The sequence below is a fragment of the Numida meleagris genome, chromosome 11 (assembly GCF_002078875.1).
Source record: "Numida meleagris isolate 19003 breed g44 Domestic line chromosome 11, NumMel1.0, whole genome shotgun sequence".
NCBI lineage: Eukaryota > Metazoa > Chordata > Aves > Galliformes > Numididae > Numida > Numida meleagris.
The window spans coordinates 14,243,538-14,258,294 of record NC_034419.1 but is presented as its reverse complement, the minus strand read 5'-3'; the positions used below and the strand labels follow the sequence as shown (position 1 = coordinate 14,258,294).

The following is a 14,757-nucleotide window of genomic DNA, read 5'->3' as shown; positions in this document are numbered from 1 at the left end:
TGGAACTGAGAGGAGAGGCCCCCAAAGGCAGAGCTCCTTCTTTAGGGTGAATGAAAATGTAAAGTTTTGGAATACTTCTCCTCAGCGGTATGATTCTTGGAAGAGGTACGTGAGAAATTTTGCATCTGGGCTGTTTTTTTTTTTTTTTCTTTTTTCATTTCTTCCTACCTTTCCTGTGGCTATGAGGGGAGAAAAAAAACATACCAGTTTTTCTCATAATATTGGTTTGAACATTCTGGAAAACAGGAATCATGAGTCATTGGTCCCAAATTAACACTGATGTGTGAGACTGCAAGAGATGGGTCACCTCTGGGGACAGGAAGAACACGGTGTCATGCTTTGAGCTCTCAAGGGTGCCCTTCAGCTGGTGGCAGCTGTTCTGTGTATAAAATCCTCATGGAGAGGTTTGTAAACACCTCTGTCTGCATTAGTCTCACTCTGTAATTGAGGGTTTTAGCCTGGGACCAGGTTTTAAAACCAAACTGCACCCTTCTGTTGCTCTTATACTTTAAAATTCAGCATGTAAAAGCTGGAGCCTGTGGTTTCTGGAGGGATTTGTTCTGCCAAGTTTCTTTTGCAAAATGTAGATACCAGCCACAGAGCTGAGATTGATGCCTGGATTTTTTTCCTGTGTGTTTGGAGTCTTGAGTGCCCAGCTGTGGCCGGTGTGTCAATAAAGTAGGGTTTCTGTGTCTCTGTGTCACCCAATACATTTTTGCTGCTTGAAGTACATTTTTTCTTCTGCATTTCCTCATGCCCTTTGCTAGACTGGTCCTCTTCCAGCAGGTGTGCTTATCTACTGAGTTCTATTGTCAGATACTCTAGCTTTGGCTTTTTTTCTTCTTGTTTGGCAGAATGAGGATAAGGCAATATTTCTACACATTTTCTGCCCATCATAAGACCATCATATTTTCTGTAGTGCTTGCCCTTTGTCATTTTAGTACCCAGGGTTTGACCTGAAGAGTGGTGATTTAATCAGGCATCAGAGTCTGAACGGGTTGAAATTGTTTAAGGAGAGGGACAAACAAAACCATAACCTATCTAGGTTGTAAACCAAGTATCCTAAGTCGAGATGGAATTCTTCCTTTGCTGAAATATGGTCTGGAAAAATTAGGGGAAATAAACAGAAGACCCAAACCGGTTGATCAGTACAGGCTGATCCAGGAGTGACAAGAATTTCATGCTGTCATAATTGGTTTTATCTTACTATTTTGCCAGTTTTCTTGCCCTCCTATTATTCTTATTGCAATTTACCATGCATCAATGCATGCATGTTAGGAAGCGCATTAATTCTGTGTGAAATGATAAAGCTGCAGCTTTGGCAGTGGGAATGCTTTAAGTTTTAGCCTCCACTGATGTATGCTACACCCAGACATCATCTTGGCTGCTCAGCTCAAGTGGCCCAAAGTCTGCTGAGCATTGGGCACAATTCGCCACCTGCTGTCTTGGACACTGCTCTAGTAGGCTGCCGAAATCAAGTCTGTTCCATGCAAGTCTCAGGGTGCATCCTGATGGGTGCCGGAAGCAATAGAAGCTCTGGCACAGCACTGCCAGAGCAGGAGGGAGAGTAATCTGCTCTTCCTAAATGCGTTTACCTACAATTGTGTCTTTGCTCCCAACCTATGTAGCAGCTGACTGTTAGTCCAGCAGGGCTGAAGGTGAGCAGCAGGACCTATGCAGCATGGAGATGATGGTAAACAGAACATGTAGTGTTTCTGAATGTGATAAACACACGAACTTAATGGAGAAAGAGAGAGGAGAGCAGACATGAACATACTGGAAGAGGAAAGGTGATTGGAGAAGCAAAAGCTTTCGGATCCTGGGCGTGATATTCTGATTTTTTGATTTAAAAACCATATGTTTCTGTAGCTGTTTTGAGGGAGTCAGTGTCACTGAACATAGGCACTTTTTTAAGATGGGAATTGGAGGTGACTAATTTCACAAGTGTTTCATCCAGAGAAGGAAGGAAGCAAAGTTTGCCACGTCATTTACTGTTTGGGTAGCAGTTCCCAGATTTTACCCTTTTAAAATACATATCATTTCCAGTTATGTTTTATAAAGGGTGAGGAAATTTCTGGGAGGAGCACATCCATGGAGTGCCAGGGGACTGAGGTGATGAGTGTCCTGCAGGGGTGGTTGCACTGACTCTGGCACCTCAGGTAGATGCCAGCAGGCTTGGTGGATGGAGAACATCCTTGAGACAGTCCAGGGCTCATCTCTGAGTCACCATGAGAATTCATGTATGGCAGACACACATCTATGGAGGTAGAACTCAACCCAGTGTACAGTGCAGCTCTGTAAGCACCAGCAGTGAGTTCTATCTGAGATCTGGAGGTTTAATGAAAGTGCAGTTAAAGTAGAGACCCTCCAAAATGCCTCCACGTGTGTGCTGTGTGTGCTTGCTCTGCGCAGAGCTGCGAGTCCCCAAGTCTCACTTGTGTGATTTCTGTGCCTGTGGATAAATCACACTAATTGGGATGCTGGGCCGACCATTTAAATGAAGGCAATAAGGAGTTGCGTAATTAGGAGCAGTTCAATAAATACTAAAATCGTTAGACTCTCTGACCGTAATGAGGTCAGATATTCAAACAGTACACCTCTTCCTTTCCTCGTCCAGCAGACTCTGATTTGATATATTCTAATAAATGAAAACACTGAAGTAGTACTTAGAGGAGGCTTAGTTTGAGCCAGAAGGCAGGAATTGTAGCCAGGGGTTAATTTTCATTTCCTTCTCTCTGACATGCCGCTTCTGCTCATCTCTGTTGCATGAAGGTTATCTGGGATGCTACAAGCGCCAGGAGTCCTCTCATGTGCTGCTGCCAGAAGCAGGATTGCAACCCTGCTAAAATCAGCGGTGGAACTGAAGTCAGCATGATAAAGAGTTCCTCAAGACTTACCCCCCCCCACACACACTTAAAAATATTTGACAGTGAAGTATGGCATGCACATACGTAAATATTTGCCTAAATGACGTGGCCCGAACTTGCTGACAGTATGAGTGGCTTCTCTTCTCTGCAAGGGCGTCCGAGGAATATGGGAACCTGACTCCAGGCCCTTGGCTGGGAGGAGAGGTTCTGTTAAGAGTTAAATCTGTAATGGAAGGGGAAACCTCGAGGGAGGAGGGAGGGAATTCCTGACACAGAAGTGGTGGAATTTTGGCCTCGGTTAAAAAAAAAAAAAAAGTGCAAGCAAAGGACTGGATATAAAGAGGAGAGGGTAAAACAATGCAGATGCAATTGGAAAAGCTGTATGCGCTAGGGGGATTTAGAAATGTTAGGAGACACCCTGGAAAAAAGTAAATAAATGAGAAACAGAAAAATGAAATTCTTTTTTTTTTTTTTTTTCCAATCTTTTTCCTCCTCTTGTCTGTTCTGCGCCAGGTCCCAGTTTGATGTAGATTAATTTCTGCATGTACCTGAAATCCTGCTACAGCTAATGAAGGTCTGAGCAGGCAAATGGTCTACAGTAGTGGAAATGTTGGGAAAATTACTTGTTTTAATGTTGATTTATTTGGAAGAATGATCAAGCTTTTACAGTGTGAATGCAGTTTTGAATATATATATGGGGTGCTGCACATCCATACTGTTTTTTTCGTATTAGTTCCTATTTTTAATGCTTGAGGCCTTGTTAAAATGGATTTTATGGAAATGCTTGTTCAAACATTTATATAAAATAGACATGCATCAGATGTAACTCACCATTGCAAAATGAAGCTAGCAAATTGCAATTTCACATTGTAGTGTGACAGAAGCCTGTTTTTTGTCTTCCTTTTTTTCTTCTTTTGCTCACAGCCACACGCAGACCCAGCTTCATGCTCCTGCCTCCCTTGCTCCTTACTGCATGCATCTCCAGGTTGTGAGAAAACAGTCAAATGCTCTGATCATTCATCTCTGAAAGCTTATAATGGGCTTATCAGGAAAGAAGTATCAATACATCTCATACCCCTCTTGCACTGGGAGATGCTCCTTCTGGCCATGGCTAATTAGATTGGCCCACCTAAGTTAATTATGAGCTGCCTCACCGTTCAAAATACCCTCAGGGTAACATTGTTAGGACTCTCTTACCAGGTTAATGGGTTCTCTGTACTCTGAGTATTAGGCTGACCTTTACCATTGTGACCAAAAATGCACTGTATGGGATCTTTCTGTGCAATTTTGTGATTTGTGTGCTCTGAAGAGCCCCATCTCTCCTCTTTGGCAGGTGAGCTTGGAGGGAAAGGGAGCAGACACCCTGCAGGCCAGCTGTGCAACTGTAAGAACTATTTTGCAAGTCTTTTTGAATTACAATGTGGAAGGAAGTCCTCATTGTCTTATTTACATTTAGAACCTCTTCAGAATTTGATAGATTGCTTTTCTGGTGTGATTACCTTTCAAATCTACTCAGTGTGTTGTCTGGCAAATTTAACCCAGTCCCTTATCTTCAAGAAAATGGATGCAGCAGTTATTGGTTAGTACAGAATGTGAGTTGAGCTGTGTTTTTTTTCCTTCTTTTCAGGGGGTTTGCTGTGGTTTTGTTTTGATGGATTGAGCTGTGTTTCATTTTGCTTTCATTTTTCACCCTGTCAAAAGAGTTTTTATTGCATTCCCCCCCACCCCCCCCACCTCTCACTGTCTACTTGGATCAGCGCACCGAGTACTGACGCACCCTCTCTGCATTGCTCACTTGCATCTCGGTGCGCTGTGCTGCAGAGCTCAGTGCTGAGCTGTCACAGATGGAAGCTCGGGTTCAGCCCTTGCCATGTCGATGGGCAGCATGCACTGCCAGGGGCTCGCAGCATCCACGTGTAGGGGCAGGGGAATCTTCAGCAGCTTGAAAACTTTGCAGAAGCTCATACTGCTTGCACTGTATCGATAACTTGGGAGTCTTCGTGATGTTGTTCTGATGTGTTGCCTATACTGGGAGCTATTCAAGAAAATGAATTAGAAAATTATAGGGTTTACGTCAAGCTCACTTCAATATTGGCACAGTTAAGCTGACCTGGCAGGCATTGCAGGGTTTTAGTGATGTCTGAGCTATGCTGATTTAAGCAAGGGGAGGCTGGAATCAGGTCTGAGCATAGTGTCCTCATGACAGCAGTTTCTGAATAGCCTCAGTAATGGAGTGTTAGGAGAATGTAGCACGTGAGATGTTGTAAATGCATCAGTGAAGAAGTTGTAAATTCACATCAGTGAATACATCAATACAGTGAAGGTGCAGTCCCTGCCCCTGGAGAGCTTATGCTCTAAAGAGGACAAAAGTACAATAACAGCACAGCTGTCAGCACTGTGGGACGTGCGTGCTGCCGGAACACCTGACGTGCCAGCTGCTCATGGACACCCATGCTTTGTTTGTTCTGTAATCTGGCAACAGCCCCGTGCTGGGGCAGGCAGCACACGGTGCTTTCCCTGGCCGTAAGGGCGTTGGGTCCCTGTCACGCAGGTGCCCTCCCTGCATGGCTGGTGCCAGGGCTGCTCTGCGTTAACCCTACCTTGGGATGTGATCTCCTGGGGCCAGCTCCAGCTCCTCTGCTCATGAGTAATTTAAGTGATCGTGATCACATACTAAATCCCTAATGCCTTTTCTTTCTCTCTTGCCTTCCCTGGTGCCAGGTCAAAGCTGCTTATTTTCCCTGGGTCCTCCCACTGGCAAAGCCTCTCGGGGCTCTGCTCCACTTGCTGTCAGCAGTAGTTTACTTTGCTCGGAAAATTCTCCCAAGTTTGCAGACCTCCCCCATGGCTATCGTATGACAGCATCCTTCACATGACACATCTGGTAGTGGGGAAAAAAAAAAATCCACTTTTGTGTAGTCCAAACATATAGCTATTTCGTTTATGTATGAGTGCAGTGTTCAAAGGATGGGGATGCATTGAAGTCAGCTCAGGTATCTCTTCCCCTCCCCTGATCCCACCCACTGCAGTGCTATATCCTGGTGCTGGGGTACAAATCCTGTAGTGTAGGGGAGTGATTTGTCTCCCAGAAGGTCTCTGCCTGCAAAAAGTCCAATGGCACATTGCCCTTCCTGGCTCCCTAAGTTGACACGTGCTGCCAGGACTCCCTTCCCTGTTACTGTATGGAAGGAGGATGAGATGAACAGCGGAAAACAGCTTTTACTTTCCATGCCTCCCCTGTGAATATAAAATGCTTCATTCTGCAAAGAGTTTTGCTACAGGTTACAACTGAAATGTTTGCTGAATTGGAAAGTGTTTGTACTGGTTGCATAAGGAAAATAAAAGCAGTGACTTGAGATGGCAAGATAGGAGACAAAGAGGCAGTGGGGTTGTAACTGACTTATTTATAGCAGCCTGGAGAGCAAGAAGTATTGCAGAGGACAAAATTCCTATAATGTTTACATGAGGCTGTAGGAAATTGATTACAGCTCAGATATGTTTTGTTGCATGCTGCTGGTAGGAATCCTAAACGTAATGCAACAAAGTTCTGAACATGCTGTTACTGCTGGTCTTTTTGAAGGCCTATTTTTACTACAATTAAAACCGCTAATTTATTACTGTTGTCAACTCCCGTTGTGTTTGCTTCTGAGTCCTGTGCAGTTTCTGCTTGCAAAACTCATTTCCGTCAGGCTGCAGTCCTTCGAGACTGATTTTTTTATTTTTTTATTTTTTTAAAAGAGCTTGGGATCTTGCAGAAGTATGTGTTTCATAGAGGTGTTTTCTTACAGCTGTTGTTTGCATGGGCTGGTGAGTCTGGTTGGAGTGGGCACTGCAGATCTCTGAAGTGCAAGGGAGACAGATCACCCCAGGGGCTGCTGATGGCAGTGGTGTGGCAGTTTTTACAGTGTTCCATTCGCTTTGTTCCTCAGCAGGGAGTGGGGAATGCTGAGCATTGCCAATGCTCTGTAGCTGTCTGCAGCCCAGGGCTCCTGGCTGTTCAGTGGGATTTAAGTCTTGCTCTTATGTCACATTAGGAGCTTTGGAAATACCTTACCTCTTGCCATCCTTGTACCTGCCCAAGGCAGCATGTAGTAAATATAGTGTCCTGGAGGATCCCTAAGCCACCACTGGTAAATGAAGTTATTTTCGTCTGTTTACTTTCTGATGCTCTCTTTCAGTGCTTGCATTCAATTGCTTTTCTCTTGGATCTCCTCTAAAGCCATGGCATCTAAAGCAGTGGTACCTTCTGGAACTACTGTAAAGCTAGCAGTAGAATGAAAGCCACAAAAATAAAGCACACAAGTTGCTTTTAAAGGCTAAAATCAGCAGTAAGAGTTAGAGAAGTGCTGCTGGACTGACTGGGGGGTGTCTGGGCATTTGGGGACAGGCAGCGCTTAGCAGTTATCCTGGCTGTGACTTCATAGATGATAACGCCATGCAGACATGGACTTGTCTTCATTTTTGTGGGTAACTCAGAGAAGACTGTAGGTGCTCCTTTGGCCTTCTCTTGCCAGAGATTTGTTTGAAGAACAGATGGTGGTTTAAGAGGTTACAAACCCTGTCTGGTGTTTGCTCATGGTCTTTCAGATGAGTGTGGGGTGAGGGGAGAAGAGTGCTGAGAGACTGTTTCAGCACAGGTAGAATGGTCCAAACTGTCAGCGAACAGTTGAGCTCATGAGCTGCTGCAGCTGTTTTTGGGCACACATCCACCCATGTTCCGATGTTATTTCAAGGAGATGTCTAGTAATGTGGACATGGCATTGCTGAGCTGCATGAAAGCAATTCTACAGATAATTAACCTGCTGATCTGAAGTCACTGCATTACTGCCACGTTCAGCAGAGGAGGGTGGCACTTGCCACTTACTTTCTAGCGCACATTTGTGACAGAGCAATAGGGAGAAGGATTTTAATTGCTGTTTCTAGTGTCACTAGTGATAGAGAGTGGAAGGAGTCTGGAACTGACATTCATTCTCTCAGAGCAATCATCCCACAGGACCTCTCAGAAAATGAGAGCAGAGAACAAAGTGCTCTATCCCATCCAACCCGCTCCCACCAAGCAGGAAAATCAATGGAAGCACATCTGAAATAGCAGCGACTGTGGGGAGTGGGCAGGAGAATGCTGCACTCAGATGAAAGGACTCAGTTCTGTTCATTATGTGTGGTATTGCTTGTGGCATTTCTGGCATTTTTTTTTTTTTTTTGGTACAGTTTCATGTGGGAATGGAGCACAATTCTTAATCTGCATGATCTTGAATGTAAGGATATTTTGTTTGAAATTTCCAGAACAATAAAAAGGTTGTGCTATGAGAAGATTGAGATTTTTACAAATCCCCGTCAGTAAGTTGGATTTCTGAGTTTATCTTGATGCCACAAAAAGTGTCTTGACATTGTTATTATTGTTGTTATTATTTTGCTGTCAAGTGCTGAGTAGCTTTGAGCCTTCACTGACTGCACAGGGACCTGCAAGATGTTCAGTACATCTGATACTTCCTATGTACAAGGTCCAACCGTGGATTTGAGTGTCTGGCACCTCTAGTAAACATCTTGATTCATGTAATATAAACCTAAGACAACAAAATTAGAATCAGATGCTCTTTTTTCCCCTTGGTTTCAGTCCTAAGCCAAATGGTTTACTGTGGAATACAGATGAATTACTTGCAGTATCTCGTAAAACAAATAGGCCGTTGTTCCACTTTCAGACTGGCATTTTCCTTAACTCTGTGTTGTGGCTTAGCCATTCTGTACCTTTCCTGTTCATCTTCTTGCTTTTTCTTGGGTTGCCACAGCAGTCTCAAGTTTAGCCCTCACCAGCAGCTGACAGCATTGTTCTTCCATGCCATGAGGACCCTGTGGCATAGGCAGTGGAGATAGGCTGATAAATTCTTTGCTTTTGTTAGGGTTTTTTTTGTTTGTTTGTTTTGATACAGTCTGTATCACTTGCCATTTCAAACTGCTTTAATTGTACGGTTGGAAAAACCTTCTTATTTGACATTGGCAAAAGAAGAAGGGTTTAAAAGGAAAGAAAAAAATATTGAATCTGCAGCATTTAATTTAATAAGCAGTATTTGGGGGTTTCTTTTGTTACATGCTACCTTTTGAACTCTGTGAAACAGCATGCAGATCTAATTCACAATAACGTCACTGTGTTGAGCTGCACAAGTAAACACTTTAAATGGGAGGAAGCACCTGCGTGCTGCTATTGTCTCTCTTCTTCCATTAGCAAAAGTCTCTGGGCTGACTCTGTTGAAGCCAAACCGTAAGTGGAAGTGCACGGGCAGCAGGAGGGCACAAAGCAGAGCTTGCTGCACTTGGGCTGGGGGACAGTGGTCATGGAGGGGAGCGTGGCCCTGCGTCTGGATGCGCGGACGCGAGTGGGTTACCAGGCCATCACGCATCTCCTTGGCCTGGGCACTGGAAGATCGGGGTCTCAGAAGTACAGGAATCCGCAAGGTAGGTTCAAGGCACCTGAAGCTGTCGGGGTTGAGGAGGCTGGTGAATCCTCAGGGCCACAGCACTCTGGAGATGCTTTGAAATTGTCACCAACATCTTGCTGGTTGGATTTGTGTGGTTAAACAGATGTTCGACTTGATCACTTTCCCATTGAGTTTATTCGTGTTTGTATAAACATCATCCTCACTGTAGCTTGGTGAGGAACTGGTTAAAGTGTCAGGGTTATGGATACAACTAGCGAGAAGTTTGCAAGACAAGCTTCAAAGCTGGAAAAAGGCTGCCTTGCGTAGATGAGCCTTGGAGCCTAAAATCTGTTTACTGAAAACAGGAGATGATTTATCGTGATCTAAATGTATCTGCAAACAGAAGATCTTTGCTGCTAGAGAACTTCTTTTGATAGAGGAATCAGCAGTGAAAAGAAGTTCGGTGACTAAATGCTGAATTTAGGAAACAGTAGGATAGATTTTCTGTCTCCAGTACTGTCTTAATCTTGTAGTCTGTAGCTAATGAAAAGTTGTGGGCATTGAGCAACTCTCTGGACAAAATGTTTAGTGTTATATAGGAGACCTTGTCAGAGCAGTGTCACTTTTGATTTTCCGTTCTGTCTGTGCATTGTTAGAGGTGCTTGGTGGTGTAACACATGGAAAATATGAGCTACATCTCAATGTATTAAATGCTCATTTATTGTTTGAGATACCTCTGGTAAGATGGTAATAATTATGTTGTAGTCCTTCTAACATTAGTTTTTCATTTTGCAGAAATTGTCTTTGTGCCCTCTAGTGGAAAAACTCTTAATTTGAAGGCTTCCAAACTGGGGGAAGTTCTTGCAAAAATAGTGGAATGTGCGAGAAAGGTCAGAGAGGAGCAGAGATGGCCTGGGGAGATGAGGATCTGAAAGGTGGATGTGCTCTGTGCTTCCTCTGCTTCACTCCTCGCTAAATGTAATGTTAATTACATATACATACATGTAGCTTTTTTGAAGTAGGGTAGATAAGGGAAAATAATAGAGAAATAAGAGATTTTCTAGTCCTGATGTCAGCCAGGCCTCGTGACATTACTGTAGATTACTTGAAGAAAACTCAGTCTCATCAGTCTCTGAGCTGTTGGTGTTTGCCATCTGTGTTCCGTGGAGGATGTGGTGGAGACCAAAGAGAAGCAGAGCAAACCTTACGCCAGATCTGTAATGGGAGGAAAGAAGACCCAGAAAGTGGAGCATCAGGGAATCTGACCCTGGTTCCTTAAAAAAGTTCCAGAGGAATTTGTGACTATCCAAGAGGAGGAGGAAGTGCTCTGAAAGAAAAGCTGACTTGGGTAGCTCTGGGGAGGAAGAATAAAGTAATAAAAGATAAAGGTATATCTGTCCAACTTCCCTCACGCATGTCAGCAGCATCCCGAGGTCCTTCTTTTTTCAAAATAGGAGTCAAATCTCTCTCCGAGTCATCACTGCAGAAGTGTCATGCATAAGACATGGCTGATGATTACTTCCCACTGCGCTGAATGGTGCTGGGCAGTGTGTGGCTTGTGGAAGACGATCTCAGTGGTGAGGCTGGAAATGGACCGTGCAGATCGGAGGCTCGGAAAATGAATGAGGCTTGAGAGGGTAGGTTGAGGGAATTGTATTTGGAAATACAAGCCCGAGTGCAGGCAATACATTTTCTGACACATGAAAGATTTCTGTAAAAAGGATAATGATCACTTTTTAGGACCCGCTGGGGGAAAATGCCTTTATTTTCCTGAAAAGAATAGTCGAGGTGAGTACAGGGGGAAGAATTTCTTACTGTGAGGGTAATGAAGCAATAGCAAAAGAAATTGTGACTGTTTCAAGGGAGGATTTGCAGAGCAGTTAAACCGATGCCTGTCACGGATGGTGTGCATTAAACCTGTCTCCATGGGGTCCAGATATACGATTTCCCCAAAATCCACTCCTCCACCTCCGTGCAAGCACTGGGCCACACTCTGCACAGGTAGAATGTCCATTTACTGTTGGACTACCCAGCTCACCTCCAGCAGTGACAAAAGCTTTGAGGAAAACGTGGGACTTTTTTAGAGGCATCTCACTTAAATGCGGGACTTGTTATTAAATGCTTTCCCTCCACACTCTGTTGCTTCCCATACCCCTCCTCCTCCCTACAAGGTCTGTTTTATTTATGGACCCCCCCTCCCCCACCCAGACACTCTATTTCAGTCCCAAGTGGTGCTTTCTGGGGATGGGGTCAAAACCAGTAGCAGCACTGTGGGCTGTTACAAGGATTTGGGATATAAATTCAGCTCTCAGTGTGGCCATGAACACTTCAAGCACAGATGGAGATCACAAGAATTTGCTGCTGCCCCGTCCGTATTTCCTGCCCTCTGACTGTTGCTTTCTGGAGCTGCCTGTTTGGGATGTTATGATAGCAACAGATGTGAACGTGGTGGAGTCCCTGCGGTCCCCTCCCGACATCCTCCCTTTTGTTGTGCTGGGTTGTCATTTTTGTTTGGTTTTTTTTTGTCTGAATTATAATTGCAAAAGCTGTTACATCGCTGTTTATTTGCTGTGTGTCATGAGTCACTGTTGATATTCGCTCCTGTTTGCATTGCCTCTGCTCTCCCCCTGCTTTATGCCCACAGGCACAGCCCTCTGAGCATCTCCGAGTCTCTGCTTTGAGTCTGTGATGCTCTGGGCTCCCACAAATGCAGGGAGATGCCATCTGACAGTGAAGAACCAGGATGTGGCTTTTTTCTTCTTTTTTTTTTTTCTTTTTCTTTCCCTCCTGGCATTTTACAAGGGCCCTCATTCAAATGAATAAAATTCCTTGGAGACTCCTTCCCTGAGATCTCCGTGCTTAATGAGTCTCTCTCATTTCTGTCAGGTGGTGAGATCAATACTGCGCTTTTTTTTTTTCTGGCTTGAAAATGTCAGGGAATGTGGGGAGGAATGGAGGCTTTCAAGGGGCTTTGCTCCCACTGTCCCTGCCCAGGGTGGCTTGGCAGCAGGGTTAGGAGGACGGGCTGTTCCTTCATCACTGGTCAAAGGAATCGTGCAGCTCTTCACCTTTGAAATCTGAAAGGCAGCATCTTTCAAGTTGCTCCATGTCTTTATCAAGGAGAAACAGGCGAGTTTCTTTTATTACAGAGCTATGTGTAGGAGATTTAATGATTGATTCAGAGTCTGAGGTTATTCACCAGTACAGCAACTGTCTGGTGTGAATTCATTCTGAAATAACTCCAAGCTTGTGCCTAAGTTAGCAGCAAGTTTTCAGGTATGAAAACATCCACTTTGACTCTAAGCGTTCTCAGATGGCCCGTGGAATGGAAATTTTTCCTCTATTTGTAATGCAAACCCTTTTAATTATCTCCAATTTATAAATCCCTGGTTCGATGCCTGTAAAATGCTCATCTCTTAGTGGATAGCAATCAACATTGGAGGAAATGGGGGATGGATGGCAAGTTTTAAATGGTGTCGGTTCCAGCAACTTGGGATATATAATTTAAGTTACTTGCATTTAATCACCCTTTAAACACTGAATTGCAGTCTCTGCTGCTTGATGTGCTGGAAGCCAACAACTTTTTAACGCCACTGAGGAGGCACCCGAAATTTCCATAAGCCCTGGATGCTGCTGTGTTTGCAGTGTGTGCTGGTGCTGCAGGCAGGGATGCTGCAGCGGGGTGCAGGGGCTGTGCCCTGCCTCCCCCAGCCCCAAGTTGGGAAGTCTCCGTTGTTTTACCCGTAGCGCCTGCTGTAAATACCCCAGCATGCAGAACAGCTGCTGGGGGGGGGGGATTATGGCTCTGGGGTCGGTGTGTAACAGCTGAACATATTCTGGTAGTTCAGTAGGTCGCAGAATAAAGCGGATAAAGCTTTGTGCATGGTGGGGAGCCCACTGACCACAGACACCTTGGCGGGGCTGTCTGAGGGAGCTTTGCTCAGTCTGTGGGTGATGTGCGTGCAAATGTTCGCTTGTCTCTGCAGCGATGACGAGCATGGTGTAAATATGCATTTTGTACGGTTGAATATGTATGTATGCATATGTGTATTGAGATATGCGCATGCACACATAATGAAGACTGCGAGCTTTTTTAATTGAAGGGGATGAATGGTGCAGATGAGAAGCTCTGCCTGTGTTTAGGATCCCATGGGATTCTGATCCCTGCCCTTACCCTGATGGGCAGCGTGGCTATGAAATAACTTAATTCTTGCATTGCTCGTGGCAATTGGTCGATGGCATTAGTGGAGGGAGTGAAATTCATCCACAAAAAATCTGATGGGATTTCTAGGCAATGGGCCTGAGCAGAAAGGGTTAATGGCAGAGAGGACCCTTGCAAAGAAGAAGATGGTAGCCTTTATTTGAAATTGCACATTGAGCTGGCATTGCAACAGCCTGTTTTCCTGCATGGGAAATAGGTAATTTTTGTTGTGCCTAGCAGTCAAATTGTATACTCCTAAATTAGAAGCTGCCACTTCTATTTAGAGTAAAATTTGCTTTTCTGTATATGCATGAGAACATCAGCGTTTAAAGCCTGCCGTGCTCTACCAAGTGTGCATTGGATTTGCAAAGGAGCCCGTTAGTGCATGTGGAGGTTAATGAAGGGGGGAGCAGGGGGGAGGAACATCTTAATGAGCCGGGTGAAGAGTTGACGCGAGGACGCGCAGTGCTGGGAGCCTCCTTCTGCTGCTGGAAGGTCCTGGCTGTGGGGGCAGCAGACCTGTCTCTCAGGGATGCTGTCACTGTGAGGGAGAAGAGGATCCCAAACCACTGCTCTGAGGCTCTCCTGCAGCGCTGGAGGAGGGAGCTGGATTGTGGATGGGGAAATGATGCGGGAGCTTTGTTCTGCTCCTGCTAACTGAGAGAGAAGGGCTCCTATTGGCCTCGTTTTCCTGGGTCTTGGGAGTGAGGCAGGGGAGGAGGGCGGTGAATTTTGGAAAGGGCTTCTCTTCACGCCTGTAAGACTGCCCAAGAAATGGCTGGGAGAATAGAGGGGGAAAGGAGCACCAAGAGTTGGTCCCCGCCTGGTGCGGCCCCAAGGACACGTGGCCTGCATAGAGCTGTGCCTTGGGTCTGTCCCTGCCCTTGGGGCCCATTGGGAACTGCAGCTCAGCATCAGGACCATGCTTGCCCATCACAAGCCAGGCTGGGACACTGGGGTTCTTTTGTACAATCATTCCTTTCTTGTAGTGTTTCACTTCCTGAGGTGGGTCAGAATTGGCAGGCACCAGGAGACAGCAGTGTGTTGGCTCTGACTGAGAGTTTTGCTGCTAATATTAGTGGGTGGTGCCTGGAATCTTTCTGGAAATATTAGGATTTGGGGCCAAAGGGCTGAAAGTGAAATACGGACCTTGATTTTTTGGTGCATTTACAGCTCTTCAGATTGTTTTCCTTTTTAAAATTTTTATATTTTTGAAGAAAGAGCACTCTGTCATGGAAGGAAGAACTAGAAGAAGCGTTTGGAATTTATTCTATGA

The 14,757-nt window shown here is 45.0% G+C and overlaps 1 protein-coding gene across 17 annotated transcripts in view; it reads left to right on the top strand.

Annotated features, from left to right (window-relative positions):
- MAGI1 (membrane associated guanylate kinase, WW and PDZ domain containing 1) overlaps positions 1-14,757 on the top strand; it is a 301,269-nt gene that overhangs the window by 28,608 nt on the left and 257,904 nt on the right. Inside the window, exon 1 of one of the 17 annotated variants that reach the window (XM_021409810.1) lies at positions 9,142-9,317. The exons of the other annotated variants lie outside the window; for them this stretch is intronic. Within the exon in view, the coding sequence (XP_021265485.1) occupies positions 9,197-9,317 (121 nt within the window). The 5' untranslated portion in view covers positions 9,142-9,196. Of the gene's footprint in view, positions 1-9,141; positions 9,318-14,757 lie in introns of those variants that run through there. 17 annotated transcript variants of the gene reach the window in all.